The sequence below is a fragment of the Eubalaena glacialis genome, chromosome Y, assembly GCF_028564815.1.
Source record: "Eubalaena glacialis isolate mEubGla1 chromosome Y, mEubGla1.1.hap2.+ XY, whole genome shotgun sequence".
Taxonomy (NCBI): Eukaryota; Metazoa; Chordata; class Mammalia; order Artiodactyla; family Balaenidae; genus Eubalaena; species Eubalaena glacialis.
In genome coordinates, this window is record NC_083737.1 from 5,148,127 (window position 1) to 5,168,030 (window position 19,904).

The following is a 19,904-nucleotide window of genomic DNA, read 5'->3' on the forward strand; positions in this document are numbered from 1 at the left end:
TCATTGTTTCCAGTGGTTGTATCCTACAAAGTTATAGTCTACAAATAACACCTTGGTTTTAGATTGTGTGACCCACAAGGGACTACCCAGCCAAGCCATGCCAGATGTCCCACCTACACAACTGACACTTCATAACTAGGCATTGTTGTAAGCTGCTGAGTTTGTAGTACCTTGTTACGCAGCCCTAGAAGATGAACGCAAGACCGTTAAAATATTAACTCCAGGAAAAAGCATTTCTTGAGCGATTTTCTTAGCACGTCTCTCCCTGTTTAAAATTCCCCCACTGTAATTTATGATCGTTTCGTCCCCATATCCGGAGTTCCTAGGGAGTTTGAGCACGTTGCCTTATGCTTGATGATTACTTGTGTTTCTCCAAGAGCCAGTCTGGGTCCCAACCCGTTGGCGGAGGTCCCTGAGAAATGAAGAATGGCTAAGAGAGGCTGTAAGGAAACAGGTGGGAGGTCAGATGAAGAACCAGGACAGAAGGGAGGTTCCCAGGCCCCACTTGCATCCATCCATCCAGAAAGAGGAAGGCAGGGGATGAGGGCAGCCCACCGTCCATTTGTATGAAATCCCAGAGCCAGCTCTGCCTCTGAACTCACACCTCCCACCTCCTGCTGATGGAGATGGCTACAAAGACGCGCCGAATGTCACGGGTAGGAGATGTGGGTCCCACCTGCTGGTGGGGAAGTGACAGTTTCTGGAACTATGGTTGCAACCGATTTGGGGACCTCCAGGCAGCCACACTGTGCGTTTATATTGGGTTGGCCAGAAGGTTAGTTCTGTTTTTTTCCATAAGATGGCTCTAGCAGTGCTTAGTTGTCTTTAACTTCATCTGAAACAATTTTGTTAGATTGTATTGTGACAGCTGTCATATCAGCGTGCATTTTAAAGAAACATCAAAATTGGTGAATTTTTGTGTAGCCATTTTAATACTGAAGATGAAAGAAAAGAGCAACATGTTCAGATACACAGATTGACAGACAGATTGACTTTAAGGTACTGGCTCATGCGGCTGTAGGGGGTGTCAAGTCTGTAATCTTCAGGGCAGCCTGGCAGGCGCTGGTGTTGCCTTTTTGACTCCAAAGGCTGGAGACGCAGGCAGAATGTCTATGCTGTGGTCTGAAGGCAGAATCCCTTCCACTTTGGGAAACCGCCGGCTTTTTCTGTTTTAAGTCCTTCAACTGATTGGGTGAGGCCCACCCACACCATGGAGGGCCATCTGCTTACCTCCAAGTCTCCCAATTCCAATGTTCATCTCAAGAAGTACTTTCCAGGTGATACCTAGACTAGCGTTTGACCCCATATCTGACACCTTCGCCTGTCCACGTTGACACTTGAAGTTCATCCTCCCAGAGCCAATTCCTTTCTGACACAACGAGAAGATGCACTTGATATCTCAAGAAAGAGGAAGACCGGCACTGGCCCCGTTGATGGGAGAAGGGATCTGTGGGCTCCCATCCGTGCCGTCCTGTGACTGGCTTTAGTATCTGAGGTGTATTCCCATGAACCCCTTGAGGTCATAACAAGATCTTGCCAATCATGCTATTGATAAATCCTCTTTGCTTCTGTTTCTAAAAGTAATACGGGGGCACCAAACAATTAAAAATAGGGGGAAAGGGTAAGAAGGCTCTAAAGGCATCTGTAATTCTAATCCCCACACAGAGCCCCTTGAGGACACACACCCCCCCACACACACACACCCTGATTTGACAACAGTGACGTCAAGACTTGCACCATCCACCATACATTTCTCTCTCTCCTCTTCTTACTGGACATGGGCTGTCGATGAGGGTTCCTCAGTGCTGGCACCTGGCCAGGTGTCCAGTGGGCAGGTTCCTCCCGCCCCGACCGACTCCCTGTTTGCATCCAGGCGGAAGGCTCTGGAAGGTCCATTACACGACCCCGCACTTCCACCCCGAGGGCGCGGGAGCCTGCTACGGCCAACGTGTGTGCCCCTGCTCTGGGGACAGCGCGACCCACCACGACCCCCCTCTGCTCTTCGACCTCTCCAGGGACCCTTCCGAGGCCCGGGCCCTGCCCCCCCGGTGCTGAGGCCCTGCACCACACGGTGGTGGCCAGGACGGATGAAGCGGTGCAGGAGCACAGGCGGAGCCTGAGCCCCGAGCCCTCGCAGCGCTCCCTGAGTCACATCGCGTGGAAGCCATGGCTGCAGCCATGCTGCGGACCCTTCCCCTTCCGCTCCTGCAGCCGGGACGGAGACCTCGGGGACACTTGAGCTCGCCCCTGTCAGCACGGCTATCACCAACAGGACAGGGGGTAGCGGGTGTGAGTGAGGTTGCGGAGAAAACGGAACCCTCGTGCACCATTGGGAACGGAAACCACTGCAGCCGCTGTGGGAAACAGGATGGAGGGTCCTCAGACCGTGAAAAAGGCAACCCCCCTAGGATCCAGCAATCCCACTCCTGGGTATTTATCTGAAGGAGATGAAATCAGGACAGTGAAGACATATCTGCACCCCCATGTCTACTGCAGCCTTATTCACAATAGCCCAGATATGGAAACAACCTAAGTGCCTTATCAATGGATGAGTGGATAAATTAATTAATTAACTGATTTATTTATATATAAATATATCTGTGTAAAACACACACACAATGGAATATTATTCGGCTGTAAAAAAGAAGGAAATCTTGCCATTTGCAGCAACATGGATGGACCTTGAGGGTATTATGCTCAGTGAAATAAGTCAGCCAAAGAAAGACAAATATTGCATGATCTCACTTATGTGTGGAATCTTAAAAAAAATAATAAAGTTACAGATACAGAGAGTAGATTGCTGGCTGCCACAAACTGAGGGGTGGGCGAAATGGGGAGACATCGGACATACTTCCAGTTATAAGATGGACCAGTTCTGGGCATCGAATGTACAGCATGGTGACTAATTAACAATAATGTGGGAATTCCCTGGCATTCCAGTGGTTAAGACTCCACACTTCCTGTGCAGGGGGTGTGGGTTCGATCCCTGGTCGGGGAACTAAGATCCCATGTGCTGCAAGGCGTGGCCAAAAAAAAAAAAAAAAGATTAAAAAAAATAATGTATTTTTTGGGCTTCCCTGGTGGCGCAGTGGTTGAGAATCTGCCTGCCAATGCAGGGGACACGGGTTCAAGCCCTGGTCTGGGAAGATCCCATATGCCGCGGAGCAACTAGGCCCGTGAGCCACAACTACTGAGCCTGTGCGTCTGGAGCCTGTGCTCCGCAACAAGAGAGGCCGCGACAGTGAGAAGCCCGCGCACTGCAATGAAGAGTGGCCCCCGCTTGCCGCAACTAGAGAAAGCCCTCGCACAGAAACGAAGACCCAACACAGCCATAAATAAATAAAATAAAAATTTTTTAAAAAAATGTATTTTTTAGTTGAAATTTGCTAAAAGAGTAGACTCATCACACACACACAAAGAATGCATACGTGTATCAAATCATCACATTGTACACCTTAAATATATACAATGTTATGTATCAATTATACTTCAATAAACCTGGAAAATAAACTTTAAAAAAGGAAAAGGTCAGCTCCCTTCAAGGGCCAGAACTATGAGAGAGGACCCAGGAGTCAGTGACCAGACTGAAAAAAAACCATCTATAGCCTTGGTCCTCACTTAAATTTCCCTTTCTTGAGGAACAAGGCGTGGTCAGAGAATGGGTTTCAGTTTTCTCATCTATGAAACAAGAAGATCCCAGTGGACACCCAATTATGTCCCTCCTGTTTCTCTTCTAAAGCTTGGGGGTTACCATAGTGCCAATGTCCAATTTTTTTACCCATCGATCTTAAAGCGTCCTTGAAATCTCATTGCTTCCATGAACAACCCCACACCGTGGCAGGCAAAAGTGTTCATGCCTACTCTTTTCAGGCAACAGAGGAAAGGTTAAACAGCTTTGGGTCTGCTGTTGAATTGCTGATCTCAAATCTTCAACCCCACACATGAGGAGCACTGCCCATGTGTCCTCATTTCTTTGGTTGAAGATTGCTTTGAGCTGCTAGTAACACGCACTAGGAATAAGAATGTTGCAAACAAGAGGGAGGAATGTTATCTCCCTGTTAATCTGAGGGAAGCAACGCAGGACTGGCAGCCTCTTTCCAAGTCCCTGCTTTACCATCCTTCGCTTCATGTTTTCAACACAGCTGCCGCTGCTCCAGGCATTACACAGACATCCCAGGCAGCAGGAAGGAGGAAAGGAATGGGAGCAGAAGGGCGTCCCTCCCCGATAAGTCAGTCTCTGAAGGGGATTATCCAGAAGCCTTTTAATGGCCCAATTAAAAGACTTATTTAGCAACAAAAGATCAAATGAACAGACATATCTGGAGAGAACATTTTAACCCTGGACACAAAGCCAGGCGTAGGAGCCTTCCAACACTTACAGGGCGGGCAGCTTACATTCCTTGAGTGCCTAAGACGTGACCAGCGTCTTCTGTAAATCAATTCCAGTGCATGACGTGCTCACACCCACCCCTCTGGCTTGTCCCTCTCACTAGGCAATGAAGGAGGCATGGTCACACCTTGATTTTAGCCCTGTGACACCCATGTCAGACGTCTGACATCTGGAACCGTTAAGATCATGATTCTGTGCTGTTTCAGGGCCACTAAGCCGTGGTGATTTGTTATGTCCGTAAGAGGAAACTAGCACACGCCCCAAATGCATCTGCCCTGGGTGCCCAGCTCCTGCGGGGAGAGTGATGTTAGGACAGTGTACCTTGTATGTCCCTGTTCAGCTTGACTCTGCACCTGATCTCGGGATGAATATTCTCCAGTTGCCCTGTAGCTCTGCAGCCTTGAGCCCCGGAATGCCTGGTCCCTGAGGAACCCACCCTTCCTGCCTGGATGGGGCGGTCCCTGCTGACCACACCCTGGGGGCATTCCGATGCCCAACACAGGCAGCTTTGTACGACCTCTAGTCATTTCTCGTCTCTTCCTAGACTTTTATGGGACAAAGACCCTCTCCTTTCCCAGCCATCCAGGGAAAGACTCATTCCCCGCACTTCTGGGGACGGAAGGAAACCCACCAGATCAGGTGACAGTAGGAAGGGTGACAGGCTTGAGGTTAAAGTTCATCTCCAGCCAGAATTCCTCAGCCCTGACCTGAGACCTCCCAGCGCTCCACACCTCTGTTAGGGGAAAGTCACCTGCTTGATAGCCTTTTAAAGCGCTCACACTCCCCTGGCGATTGGGAGCAACTAGAGACAAGAATGAAACATGTTTTCTCCTTGTTTTCAAAACTCCCCGCATTCCCCAGCCAGAGAACATGTAGGAAAGAAAAAGAAAAGTACAGAATAAATAGACTTTGACGCCCTTCTTCTCTCTGTTTTCTTGTTTAAAAAGCCCAAACTTTCATCCCACCTCTAAAACCAGTGATGCAAACGGGTGTGCTTCCAATTTAGAGGTTCCAGCTGGCTTTGTTGAACATTCTATTTTTTTAACATTTTAAATGTGTGCAGAAAACCTTCTTTGGGGCTTTATTTTTCTTCCATCCTTTAGAACTTTCTGATACGCTCCTTGTGAGTTATATTCCATTTTGAGTCAAACCTCTTTCCTCTCATGGAACACGGTCAGCATTATGCAGCTTTTTTGGGTGGGGCGGCGCTTCGAGGCGTGTGGGATCTTAGTTGCCCGACCAGGGATCGAACCCGCGACCCCTGCAGTGGAAGCGCAGAGTCTTAACCACTGGACCGCCAGGGAAGTCCCTATGCAGCTATCTTTGTGTGTTTCCATGGTAACGTGTTACCAAAGTGATTCTGAGAAAAACACGAGCATTTTCTCAGCAGGTGGGAAGTGGGGAAAGACCCCAGGAGAAGGGTGCTAACCGCAGACCCCAAGTGCAAGGAATCAGCCCTGAGCCCCAGGGATGTAGTAAGCTGGGGGGCCGCAGGGCTCGCGGGACAGAGGTGACGGACCCCCGAATCGAACAAACTCGGTCTTTGTCTCCAGGGTGCCTGTGAGCCTGGTCTTTGCGAGCAGAGCGATTTATGATGATCTGGTTAAACGTTCGCAAGTCTCCCGAGCGCCCCCAGGGCCTGTTTCTTTACTTAGACTTTGCACCTTTACAACTGGCCTAACCGGTTAGGCAGGCCGTTGTAAACAGGTGACCGCGGAGGCATGACTGGTCGGCCCCCCCCCCCCCCCCCCGTCCCCGCTCCCCCAAGGTCGGCCTGAGCCCCTCGGAAACCTCACTTGCTTTCAGAGCCCTTGCTGCCCCGTCCACGGGCAGGGCAGTGGGGCGCTTTGCACGGGCTGATTCTGACCCCCCGTTACTGGCCTGCTCGCACGTTTCTCTTCCTGCCCCCTCTCCTCTGCCTCTGGGGGCAAAGAATGTCACCTGCCTTCTCAGGAAACAAAGGATGTTGCAGTCCTCAGCCTCTGCAGCGGCCCCCGAAGGTGGGGATTCACAGTGGAGAGCAACAGGATCCTGGCCTTAGAGACTTGAGGTGCACATCAGAGGAATGATTTCAGGGAGCCCAGACTCTTGCATCTCCCCATACACAGAAAAGCGCTACATTCACTCACTTGAGATGTCTGGTTTTCTTTAATTAGCAGTCATCTTTTCATGTTCAGCTACCTGGGATTTTTTGGTATTTTTTTTTTAATCTCCTCTCTATCCAGGCTCCTCCCGGACCTCTTGGGAACGGTCCCTCAGAGCGATCTGAGAGCCCGTGTCCAGGGCTTCAGTCCTCACAAAGTCCGCTGAATAAAGCATAATTCTCACCTTTTAGGTTGTACTTTTTTTCCCCATCAATACCTCTAAATGAAAGCTTTGCAGGCGTGTATGCTCTGCGGGGTCTGGGGAACCCACTCAAATATCCAAACTAGGGAAATTTCACAGAGAGGATAACAAACCTTTGGCTGGTCCCGAACATCAGCCTATTAAAACACGCAGTGGAGGATTCAGCAGGCAGTGTTGACACAACTGGATTTTCAAAATATGCGAAAGGACAAATTTAGCTCCTTATCACACCAGGCACAGAAATGAGCTCAAAATCCACCAGAGACCCACACAGAAGAGACAAATCGACAAACGTTTCCAAAGAAAACTTAGGAGAAGATCTTTGTCCTCTTAGGTTAGGAAGGAATTTTCTAGATAAGAGAGCAAAAGCCTGATCTGGGGGGGGGGGGGGGCGTGGAATTACAGTTTATCAAATTTCAAAGCACTCATTAAGAAAATGAAAAGATACACTGCAGACTGGTAGAAAATATTCGCAAACGAATGCAGCTCAATAATAAGGCAAATAAAAAAAAGAAAAAAAAAGAGTGGATATATGTGTATGCATAACTGATTCACTTTGCTGTACACCTGAAACTAACACAACATTGTAAATCAACTATACTCCAATAAAAATTTTTTTAAAATAAGACAAATGATCTAATAAATGGGCAAAAGATGTCAACAGATACTTTACTAAAGATGACAGGAATGGCCAATAAGCACATGAAAAGATGCTCAACATCATTACTTATTAGAGAAATACAAATCAGAACCACAGTGAGATACCACTTCATGCCCATTTGGATGGTTAGAATAAAAAAAAAAAAATGACAAGTATTGGTGAGAATATGGAGAAATCAGAACCCTCATCCATTGGGTTTTTTTTTTTTTCCAGGGTGGTTAAAAATATGAGTTTGGAAGCAAGCAGTCTTGGGTGCAAATTCCTAGTTCTGTTTCTTCATCGTGATGTCTTTGGGTTCATCACTGAAACTCAAGTTCAGTTGATGCCACTATAGCATGAGACGTATACAGCTGTCAATTTTCTTTTTATAAACTTTCTTACATTGAGATAATTATAGATTCACGTGCAGTTGTAGGAAATAACACCAGAGCTTCTGTGTACCCTTGCAGTTGTAGGAAATAACACCAGAGCTTCTATGTGCCCTTTACCTGTTTCCCCTCAACCATACAGCTCTAGTAATACAGTATGGGAACCAGAATATGGGCATGGATGCAATCCATCAATCTTGCTCAGATTTCCTCAATTTTGCTTGTGAGGACACAGGGAGAAGACGGTCATCTACACGCCCAACAGAGACAACTCAGGAGGAACCAACCCTACCCACACCTGGATCTCGGACTTCCAGCCTCCAGGACTGGGGGAAATAAATGTCTATTGTTTGAGGGACCTGGTCTGGGGTGCTTTGTTATGGCAGCTCAAGAAGACCCACCCAAGCGTTCTAAGAGTTCTCTATCAAGCTGTATCATTTTGCCTATGAATATCCAGTGGTCTCAGCATCATTTGTTGAAAAGACCATCCTTTCTCTAAGGCATTGCCTTTGCACTTGGTCAAACCCTTGCCTTCATTTACGGGAAATAGTAGGTGCCCATGCCCAGGGTATTGGAAGATGAAATAATCAGGGACATCAAATGCTTGGTACACATCTGGTCCCCAATACTGGGCGCTTTCTATACTGGTCTTGGCCCACTACTGAAACCTGGAAGGTCTATAAAAGCTTTTCTGGAGGAGGACACAGTCTTGATGAAGAGCTAAGATCTAGACAGGCTGACAGAGAGTGTGTGTATTAGTTTCCTGGGGTGGTTGTAATAAATGACCACAAACCAGAGGCTTAAAACACCAGAAGTCCATCCTCCCCCATCCTGGAGACCAGACGTCTGAGGTCAAGGTGTCCCGGGGCTGCACTCCCTCCAGAGGCTCCAGGGGAGGGTCCTTCCTGCCTCTTCCAGCTTCTGGGGGCTCCAGGCGTCCCTCGGCTTGTGGCCACATCCCTCCCGTCTCTGCCTCTGTCTTCACGGGGCTTCTCCTCTGTGTCTGTGTCTCTCCTCTTCTGTGTCTTATAAGAACCCTGTCATTGGATGTAGGGCCACCCTCATCCAGGAGGACCTCGTCTCAGACCCTTCACTTCATCACATCTGCAGAGACCTTCTTTCCAAATAAGGTCCCATTCCTGTCTACTTGGAAAGTGCTGCGGCTCCAGGGGAGGGTCCTTCCCGCCTCTTCCAGCTTCTGGGGGCTCCAGGCGTCCCTGGGCTTGTGGCCGCATCCCTCCCGTCTCTGCCTCTGTCTTCACGGGGCTTCTCCTCTGTGTCTCTCTTCTTCTGTCTCTTTGAAGGACACCTATCAGAGCAGACTGCTTTGAAAAGGAAGCAGTACAAGGATTTCTTCCCAACTTGTTTTCCTACTGTCTTTTCCCAAACTGCCATGGTTATATTTTTACAAATCTCTTGTAGAGGTTCCTGGTTCCTTGAACAGTAAATAATCGAAAAATAGTTCTTGGATGACTTAGTAAAGGACTCATTCCAAGAACTTACAGGAAAAGGCAGGGGGTAAAAAAAGTCCTTGAGAAACTGCTCTAAAAGGGCATGTCTTTCAACATTTCCTACAAAGCACTTGGCCAGAGAAATATTTTTGTGCCTTTTGTTGATACCAAGGAGTGGCCTTCCAGAAAAATTATTTCGCATGACAAGCAGCAACAAGCTGGCAGAGTTAACTAACCCCACCCGGAAATCCGTGCATGTATCATGCAAACTGGGGGTGTCAAGCCCAAACATGGTGGGGGACCCACCAGAGACCAATGCATGTGATTTTTCTTTCTTCCCCAGCTTTATTATCATTGACATGCAAACATGGTGTAAGTTGAAGGTTGCAACGTAATGATTTCATGTATTTATTTTTGAAATTCTGTGATCCATTTATTATTAGGCCACACTGCATGGCATGTGGGATCCTAGTTCCCTGACCAGGGATCCAACCTGCGCCCCCTGCATTGGAAGCTCAGGGTCTTCACCACTGGACCACCAGGGAAGTCCTGATTTCATATGTTTATAAATCTTGCCAAACGGTCACCACCAAGCATGAGCTAACACCTCCACCAGGTCACATAGTTGCCCTTTCTTTTTGGTGATGAGAGCTTTTAAGATCTACTCTCTTAGCGACTTTCGAGTACGTAATACAGTATCGTGAGCTTTCATCGCCGCGCTGTACACTAGCACATCCTGTTCCGTTCTCAATGTCTGTCCCCATCCCCAAGCTGTGTGTCTACGTGACGTCAAGTCCCATCTTTCTCTCCCCCATTAGCGGTTTGTTCTGGCAACAGTCCAGTGCTAGGTTTTTAACTTTAAAAAAAATTTAATTGGCATATGGTTGATTTACAATGTTGTGTCAGTTTCTGTTGTACAGCAAAGTGAAGCAGTTATATGCATACGTATGTCACCTCTTCTTGCGATTTCCTTCCCATTTTTTCCCCTTTTTAAATCATACAAATTGATTATTATATTAAACTTGCTGATTCTCTCTGCTCATTATCTTGGTTAACAATCGGTGCTGTCTAGAGACTGTCATACAGAGTGAAGTAAGTCAGAAAGAGAAAAACAAATATCGTATATTAACGCATATATGTGGAACCTAGAAAAATGGTACAGATGAACCGGTTTGCAGGGCAGAAATAGAGACACAGACGTAGAGAACAAACGTACGGACACCAAGGGGGGAAAGCGGGGGGTGGGTGATGGTGGTGTGATGAATTGGGAGATTGGGATTGACATGTACACACTGATGTGTATAAAACAGATAACTAATAAGAACCTGCTGTATAAAATAAATAAATTTCAAAAAAAAAAATCCCGAAAAAATATTCCAATTTTGTTTCTTAGGATGATAGAAAGAGTTGGTATATGACATTAGTGGTATATAAGACATTACCTTAAGGCACTAAGGTAAAAATGGCATGGTACTCTAAAGGGCAGAGATCTATGAAATCGGGAAGGAGAATGGTCTACTTTTCCTAATTCAGGTGTGGTGGCTAAAAAAAACCCCATTTTAGTTCAAGTTGTTTGCATTTCCACACCAAAACTCGTTAGCTTTAGGATAACTCATGTGCATTCAAGCACCAGGATTTGACCAAGTGACTTTGAATAACAAAAATACTTGCTGTGTTCCTGTAAATCTACACACCTTAATCCAGCTGGCCAGGTCAATACACCTGGAAATGCTTTTTCTTCACCTGCCATTTCATCCTGCCCCAAAATAATTGGATAATATTTCTAGAACAATTAAATGTGTGTTTTTTTTTAAAAACTCCTATGTACCAAAATATTAGTGATAGTATAGGTCAAATCACATTTCTCAAGGATTCAACTTATGTAATTCTGCAGTCCTGACATTACACAGCATGGATTCTGGCATTGGCATTCTTCAGGAAACAACATCGTATTATACCTCTTGGATGGATATTATTTAGAAGTCGTTAAAATGTTCTTATAGGCTCTTGTATGTTCTCATGTATTGATTTAGCACGTCAGAGTGTCTGCCATTTGGAGAGAACTCAAAAAACCATGTGATGGGTGGGTAGATGGATGATGGATGGATGGGTGGATGAAAGGATGGATGGATGGACGAAAGGATGGATAGATGATGGATGGATGGATGATGGATAGGTGGATGGATGGATGGGTGAAAGAATGGATGGGTGAAATTGAGAAGTCAATGCTAGGAAAGTGGGCAGCATGCCTAGAGAGAACTTATGAGATTTCCGAGGGTAGGAAGTGAACAGTTCTACTCATTTTACTGCTACCATCAATTCTGAAAAAACCCATTTGGTTATTTAAATTTATGGCAGAACGAAGGCGTCACATTCCTGTGTTATTCCAATGGCTCAGAACACACCCCAACACACATCAGGAGACCCCATTGCTGTCTTAAAATTTTAATTGCAGGGTGCTAGCCTTTGTCCAAACGTGAGGACAGACCCTAGAATGCACAACGGAAGTCCATTTTAAGCGTACACTTTAAGCCACTGAGCAATCGACCATAGGCACTGGAGAATCCTCTTCTCTGGAGAAGCTGGACCGGATTCGATGTTCATCTTCTGGAATCCTCCTCTCACGGATGCCAGACTCAGCCTTCCGTTTCTTCTAGCCCAACACTATGGCACAGAGCACAGACGTTCTTTCCCCAACACGAAGTTATGGGATAACTCTAATGGTTGGTGACCACCCCATCCAACCCACCCAAGGACTACGTCCCTATGGCTATTTCCAAGCAGCCCCTGAAGCATCATCTGTGTGAAACCAACCAAGACTACCGATCATTCACCCATAGATAAAAAGAAACCACCCCTCCATAGCTCACACCTCACACAAGTGAATGCCGCAACGAACCCCGGAAGTCCACCCAGATCTCAGATGGACTTGAACACAACCCTCTCAAGCTTCTTCCAAACCTGTGTCTAATGAACTCATGATTTCCAATTGCACACGTGTGATAAACCATTCAAACATTTAAAAACTGCATTTCCTTCTCTTCAGTATAGCGACTGACATCCAGCTTTAATTACCCTATGGTGGCAACCAACAAATGACCCTGGGAGAAGCTCCAACATACGGCATTCATTTCCAGATGCTTCTGGAGGTGAGGCTTTCTCATGGAATAAAGTGTCTAGTGTCATCTAACAGAGAACTGTCCCGAAAGAACTGAGCTGACATGGCTTGGAGAGCACAGTAAGTCCATACTGTGAAGTGAGGTAGCGTGACCCAGCGAAGGGCAGCCCGGTGTCCTGGACCGCACACGGGTTTGCCTCGGAACAAACAGCCTCAACCAGATGCAGTTGCCGTGAGCGCATGGCCACCAGACACCCCTCAGTGTAAACCCTTGGTTCTTCTACACCAGTAGGTCAACTAGTTCGGAAGAGGTCACCTCTCCCAAGCCAGCTGGAATCTTCCTTCCAAATATCTCTGACACATCTCCATGGGGCATCTGTCAATGCACTTGGAAGTCCTCTTGGGTATTTTTGCCGAAGAGGAACCACAGCTGTGGTGCTTCTCAGCCATGCTCGGAAACGTCCACACTGGAGTCACACTCAAGACATCTGAACGTTTGCTTAGTCTTCACGGAAAGGACTTTTCATTCTGCAAAGTCCCAGGGCACTCAATGAAGGTTCCCAGGGCACTCAATGAAGGTTCCCAGGGCACTCAATACCGCTCCTCGTGTTATAAGCTGTGCAATGCCAGAAGCTCTGCAATGACATCTAACCCTACGTAGGATGGACACGGCAGCACCTGTCCAGGACGGAATCCTGAGCTCCTTCAAGCAAGACCAGAGACCCAGGGTTGACCAGAAGGTTATTCCCGTTCCCTTTTGCTGACAAGGTGTAAAGGAGATGCAACCTCCTGGGGAACCCCCAGGAGGCATGGGTAGCTGGGGTAACACAGGCCTTTTGAGCTGGGTTTTGGATGGACCACGTGACTGACATGAGGCACTCAAGCTGGTCAACCATAAAGAGAGGCACATCGTTGAAGAGTCTTTCCCTCGGAAAGGACTCGAGATGTTCATGGAACAGGACCACCCAACGCAATGGCACCATCACTGCAGGAAGCGGTCCAGCTTCTCCTGAATCCGGACAAACGCATCCTTCCCCAGGTAATCGATGCATCCCTCCTCCCACTTCCTCCGTTCCTCCTCAGGACTCAGTGCCTTGACCTTTTCTTCGATGGAAATCTCGGAGACGGAGATGGCCAGGTCCACCTAGGGAAGACAAGCCCACAGGAGATGGTGTTAGAAAACCCGTCGTCAGAGAGTGAAAGCCAGCCCGGGCATCCACCTGGCAGAGCCATCGGTTCCACAGACAAACCTCACCACGTCTCAGGGAGAGGCTGACAGTTTCCACTTTGCTTTTGAACAAACCACACGCTGAATTTAATATAACCTTCTTACAAGAAGATGCTTTGTTGGCCTGACTTTTTTGAAATTTTATACTTTGTCACTGTACTTGTGTCCACTTGTTCCTAAGACTTGTTTTAATGTCTAGCCACTAAACCCTTTCACACACACTTGTATGATCATCTTCATCTTTCCACCCACTAAAAAAAGGTTCTGTATCTGCTATCATTAAAATGGATAACCAACAAGGACCTACTGTAGAGCACAGGGAACTCTACTCAATATTATGTCACAACCTAAATGGGAAAAGAATTTGAAAAAAGAATAGATCCCTATCTATGTATAACTGAATCAGTGTGCCGTATACCTGAAACTATCACAACATTGTTAATCAACTATACTCCAAAATCAAATAAAAAGTTAAAAAAAAAAAAAACAAAAACGTTCTGTATCCCTGTGTGTAACCAAACTACGCGAAACGAAGAAAAGGTTCATATTGTGTAAATAAAGCGTATGACGTTTTGGACAGTCTGGCAAGACCATTTCAATACTAATTTAAAACGGTTTTTTTTCTTGCCATGGCAGGGTTTCCATCTTCTTAAAGGATACGTATGAGGAAACTTATAAATATGCAAATGTGTACACACACACACACATACACACCTGACTTTTGGTTGGCAATCAAATAGATCAGCAAAAGGGGGGGCGGGGGGAGGACAGTACTGGACACCAGAGAGCTATGCTACGGCTTCTACCCCCTAGGCATGCAGCGCTTTCTCCACTGTTTATCTGCCACGATGCTTTCGAAGAGTTTTTACATATAAGGTTCTGCCTTCTACACTCATCCCCGCACATTTTATTGAAACATCGCCAACGTGTTGGTCAAAAAAACTGCAAGAGTGAAAGCAAGATCTTTTCCAGGATAGCTCAGCATGTCTCCCCGCTAAGAGCGCTTGGACTGGGGCTCCGTGAGTTCCCGGGAATGAAAACTTTCTGGAAAGAACGGGACACAGGTCCCCGCTCTAGTTCTCAGCAGAAAGCAGCGTGGCGATCGCATCTTCCTTGGTAACAAGAGGAGACGAGCATCTGAGAAAACAACATACTCCCTTGATTTTATGAAACACGGAACGACACCAAATACCAAACGAGGGTCCTCCCGTGTACAGCAGAAACACGCTTAGCAGGAGAACATCAAAGCGCCCCAGTTGAGCGGATAAACGGGAAACTGAGCCCCTGTTTCTTGGGTGCTCACGATGCCAGCCTCACCGGGATGCCCTCCCAGGTGTGTGCATCACCCCAGAAGGCGGGAATGCTCTTGGCACCGTCACTGGGAGCCGCTGGGCTGCAGCCCCGGTGGTGGGACCAGAGTTTTTATCTTTATGAGCCAGGCACTAACCAGGGTTTCCTCCAGACCACCCTCCGGTCTAATCCCCCGCCAGCTCTACAAGGTGGGCACCCTTGTCTCCATCTCGTGGGGGTGTTCAGAGAAGGATGTGGACTCACCCACAGTCCCAAACCTACCGCACAGCTGAGCTGTCAGAGGGAGGTCTGCCCCACATCCCTCCCACCCATAGCATGCTACCCACCCATAACTCTACGTCCAATTCCAGGAGCCTCAGAATCATTATGCATAGGCTGAACTGGTGAAGGGACTCCCATTCCACACACAATACAACACTGTAAATCAACTGTACTTCCATGTAAAAAACAAAAGTAGAGTTTAAGAAGAAACCTTCACCAACAGCGCCAGACATACGTTCATGATACTGAGGCTGGCATTTGCTAGGCTGACAAAGTAAGAGGGAGAAAAAGTGTTCCCATTTTCTCCAAGGGTAAATTCTGGTCAAAGCATCCAGCAAACTACAATATCTAGTATATCCTAGACCATATTCCAAATATATGCTCCTGTAAACTGAATATTTGTGTCCCCCCTCAAACTCATATATTAAATCCTAACCCCCAAGGTGATGGTGTTAGGAGGAGGGGTCTTTGGGAGGTGATGAGGTCATAAGGGTGGAGCCCCTTGATGGGATTAGTGCCCTTATAAAAGAGACTCCAGAGGAGAGATAAATTAGGAGTTTAGGATTAACAGATACATACTATTATATATAAAATAGATAAACAACAAGGACCTACTGTATAGCACAGGGAACTCTACTCACTATCTTATAATAACCTATAATGGAAAAGAACCTTAAAAAAAGAGAAAAAAAATATATATATATAATCACTTTGCTGTACACCTGAAACTAACACAACATTGTAAATCAACTATATTTCAATTAAAAAATAAATTCAAAAAAAGAGAGACCCCAGAGAGCTCCCTCACCCCTTCCTCCATGTGAGGAACCAGCAACAAGACACCCTCTGTGAGCCAGGAAGTGGGCTCTCACCAGACACCAAGGTCCAGCCTCCAGAACCGCTAGAAATACATTTCTTATTATTCATAAGCCACCCAGACTATGGTGTTTTTGTTACGGCAGCCTCAACAGACAAAAACACAATACAAAAAATCAATACGAATTTTCATCCTACACTCAACACTCAGCTCTAGAGCTGTATTTGCTCTAAAAGACCAAAGGGTGTTATTAGATCATGGTTAGAGAGAAATGAGCCTTCATTAAAAGCATCATCGCAGAGCCTGAAGTTTAAGACCAGAACATCTGTAAGAGGAAGAGTCAGGAAGAAAGCATCTTTCATTTCCTTCTTCAAGAAGAAATCAACGCATGCTCAATTTGGATCGAAAGGATCCCCCCACCACCACCAAATTTCCCAGCTTTTATGTTCGTCTTTTTAGACAACGTGCATGAACTTCCAAGCTCACTTTGCAGGAAAACACAGCACAGCCCCATAACTTCAATTAACTTTTGCAGAACAGCTTTTGAAGAGAGAACGGGCGTGATTATCAGAGCAGAGGACAGGAAAGAGGGTGGACCGACCACCGCGGGCAAACGCCAGAGAGAAGACAAACGGGTCTGAGGCAGCAGGAGAAGCAGGCAGACTCTTCTCTCCACAAGCGAGGCTGGAAATGGGGGTAACGCCAGCGCGTGTACACAGCCGGCCCCTGAGTTAGCGCACAGCATCCATCAGAAGAGCTGGACAAGGCAAACAATGAGGACACCACCTCCAAAGCATCCTGGAGACTGGGGTCCTTGGTGACATCCACAGGGAGCTCCCGGCTTGGCTCCAAGGCTTCCTCAGATGGGCCACCTTCCGCGCTCTCCACGGGCTGCTAGAAACATAACCGTTCCATCGTTAGTCTGCAGGGGGCTTCACAGGACCGCAGTCTTAACCAAAATGACAGAGAACTCTTTTTCCTGGGAAAATAAGACCAAACGAATGGGTTGTGCTAAATAAATAAGCCATCTAGTGTGCTTTGCCACTCTGAACTTTTCCCCAGCTTTTTCTTGCACAAGATGAGATGCTGACATTTGTCATGCGATGTAAAGGTTAACTTTTCAAATTAGGAGACTGGGATTGACACATACACACTGCTATATATAAACTAGATAACTAATAAGGACCTACCGTAGAGCACAGGGAACTCTACTCAATACTCTGTAATGACCTATATGGGAAAAGACTCTAAAAAAGAGCGGATCTATGTATATGTATAACTGATTCGCTTTGCTGTACAGCTGAAACTAACACAACATTGTAAATCAACTCTACTCCAGTAAAAGTTTTAAAACAACAAAAAAAAAACTTTTCAGAGAGGGATACAATTAGTTTAGACCAAAGGTCTACGGAAGCATTTGACTAAGATGGTCTGTCAGCGAGATTAAGAGTCTGTCGGGGTTTAATCTTCTGAGGATGCTTGGGAACAAAAGCCCAGATTCATGCGGGTAAATTTAGGGGGAAAAAAAAAAGGGAAAGCCATAATCCTTGAATAGTGATGTGAAACACGGGTGCTAAGTTGTCCCGAAAACTTAACAAAAATTAAGGAAGACATATAGACCATTTTGATGTTGCATCTTTTTCTTTTCTGAGTCTTCCTAAAGCAAGATATAAGAGAATGACCAAAGGACCAACACAAAACTCAGTGATGGAGGAGGGAAAAAAAGTCTGAATAGACAACCAGGTCTCCTATCCACCTGGAAAATAAAGAGACTCATCACAATGGAAAAACCATTTAGAAAGGTCACGGGATGGCAAAGAAGCCCATGGGGCATCTCCTTTGGTGGTCGATGGACAGGCAATGCAGAGACACGGCCATGTTTAAGAAGTAGAAGTAGGGAATTCCCTGGAGGTCCAGTGGTTAAGACCCTGAACTTCCAAGGCAGGGGGCGTGGATTCGATCCCTAGTCGGGGAACTAGGATCTCACATGCTGTGCGGTACAGAAAAAAAAAAAAAGAAGAAGAAAGAAACAGAAGTGAGTTATACCGAGCTGGTTTGGGTCTCTGTGAAGTCTGCGAATTGGGCGGAGGGTGGTGACAACGGGTCACACATCACTCCAGCGGAAGTCTCCATTTCCGGCCAACCTATCATCTAAAAAAAAAGAGCAAACGCCAAGTTAGGACAACCCTTCGTGCAAGTAACTACAAACACCCAATTGATGCTTTTCTGCCTCCAAATATGGCAAATATGGCTCAGAGGAGCTCGCCAATGCCTGTGTCTGCTGCTTCGTCTTGGGCTCCTCGCATCTAAGCAGGACCACGTGATGAATTCTCACCCACGGCGTTGAGGAGATGTGACGTGAGTCCCCCCCAGACTGGGTGCTGAGGTGGGGGACACGTTTCCTACCCTCTGTCCCCACAGGTCAGGTGAAGAGCAATGTCCCTCCGCAGACAAACTCTTCCAATTTCAGCCGGAATTCCACCGGAAAACGAAACCCTACGGAAAACCATTTGCGCGACTATTTTCTCGGCTCTCCCAAGGGTGGTACGTAGCAAAGATCATCCCAGATGCACAGGACACAACTTAATGCATTACAGGCGATGGATGGCTTCCTCATGGGACCCTAATCCTTTCTTAAGGAGCCACCGTGGACAAGGGCTTCCTTAGATGGTGATGGAGGAGGCCAAGGGGAGGAATCCTGGATCCCTGGAAGACGGCACGGAGCACAGCACATCTTGACCACCTCGGCTGAGTGTGACATACACCAGAAATACACTTGTATGTATTTGGGGGGCTATTTATTACAGTAGCTAGCCCACCCTGATGAATTCAGGGTCGGGGGCCAAGGCCGTGCCCCCAGGTTGGAGCCCATTCAAGTCCAAAGGCTCCAGCAATGTAACTAATGAGTGTCGGCCACAGAGAAGAGAACGTGGACACACCTGCCCATCCTCACGGCAAACACACGGCAGGAATCGTGTCATGGGCTGGGCTGACCCGACTGTGGCGGTCAGACAGAACTGAACAAGTCTTCATCCTGGGAAGGCAGATTCTCCAGCCACTGCCCCAGAGATTTTGAGTGAGTTGACCTGACGTGGAGGCTGGCAACTCATACTCCTGGCTCCCAAATCTCTGGTACCAGCTTTCCCGTTTTGGAGAAAGGGCAGGTCATCCCTGTATTAACTGAGGCACCTATGTATGCATCCAAAGGATATTCAGAGAGAGTGAAGTAGGAAGACCAAAGAGTGGGCCACCCTCATGCAGCTTACTGTCTAAGGAGAGAGATGAACGTTCCACAAATAACAACTATAAGATGACAATCCTGTCAAATTCTGCAAAGGAAAATGAGAGAGAATCAAGGGCAGGTTTATCAAGGTCAGACTGACCTCGTCAGGAGGGGTAAGGACTCCTGAAGGAGTAACATCTGGAACGAAATTTGAAAGATGAGCAGGAGATGTGGTGAGAAAGAGACAATGGTGAGAAAAGCAGGACAGCACGCACGTGCAAATGCCCTGAGGCAGAGGTAAAGGAGGACATTAGGAAACTGAAGTAAGTTGGCAGTAAAAAGTGCACAAAAGTACATTTTTGGTGAAATTCAGTACAAATTTTTTTAATGTATAAGATAACACTGTATTCATAAAGTTGCTTTTTAATTTTGCTTTTTCTATCTCGTCAACTTGAAAGTGCAAATTAAAATATGGGCTCATAAAAAAGAACAAAATCATGCCATTTGCAGCAACACGGATGGACCTAGAGATGATCATACTAAGTGAAGTAAGTCAGACAGAGAAAGACAAATACCATATGATATCGCTTATATGTGGAATCTACAATATGACACAAATGAACTTATCTACAAAACAGAAACAGACTCACAGACATAGAGAACAGACTGGTGGTTGCCAAGGTTCGGGGGGAGGGATTGATCAGGAGATGCAAACTGTTATATATAGGAT

At 46.6% G+C, this 19,904-nt stretch overlaps 2 protein-coding genes across 2 annotated transcripts in view; one reads left to right on the forward strand and one right to left on the reverse strand.

Annotated features, from left to right (window-relative positions):
- Positions 1-1,596: 1,596 nt before the first annotated feature.
- LOC133082930 (arylsulfatase D-like) lies at positions 1,597-2,487 on the forward strand. The gene is given in 2 exon segments (XM_061179616.1): positions 1,597-2,034; positions 2,036-2,487. Coding segments are annotated over 2 exon segments (450 nt in total). The 5' UTR covers positions 1,597-1,788; the 3' UTR covers positions 2,240-2,487.
- Positions 2,488-9,755: 7,268 nt separating this feature from the next.
- LOC133082907 (glycogenin-2-like) overlaps positions 9,756-19,904 on the reverse strand; it is a 37,269-nt gene continuing 27,120 nt past the window's right edge. Inside the window, exons 8-10 of the mRNA XM_061179580.1 lie at positions 17,998-18,102; positions 16,738-16,842; positions 9,756-13,478 (exon numbers count right to left, since the gene is read on the reverse strand). Of these exons, the coding sequence (XP_061035563.1) occupies positions 13,317-13,478; positions 16,738-16,842; positions 17,998-18,102 (372 nt within the window). The 3' untranslated portion in view covers positions 9,756-13,316. The remainder of the gene's footprint in view (positions 13,479-16,737; positions 16,843-17,997; positions 18,103-19,904) is intronic.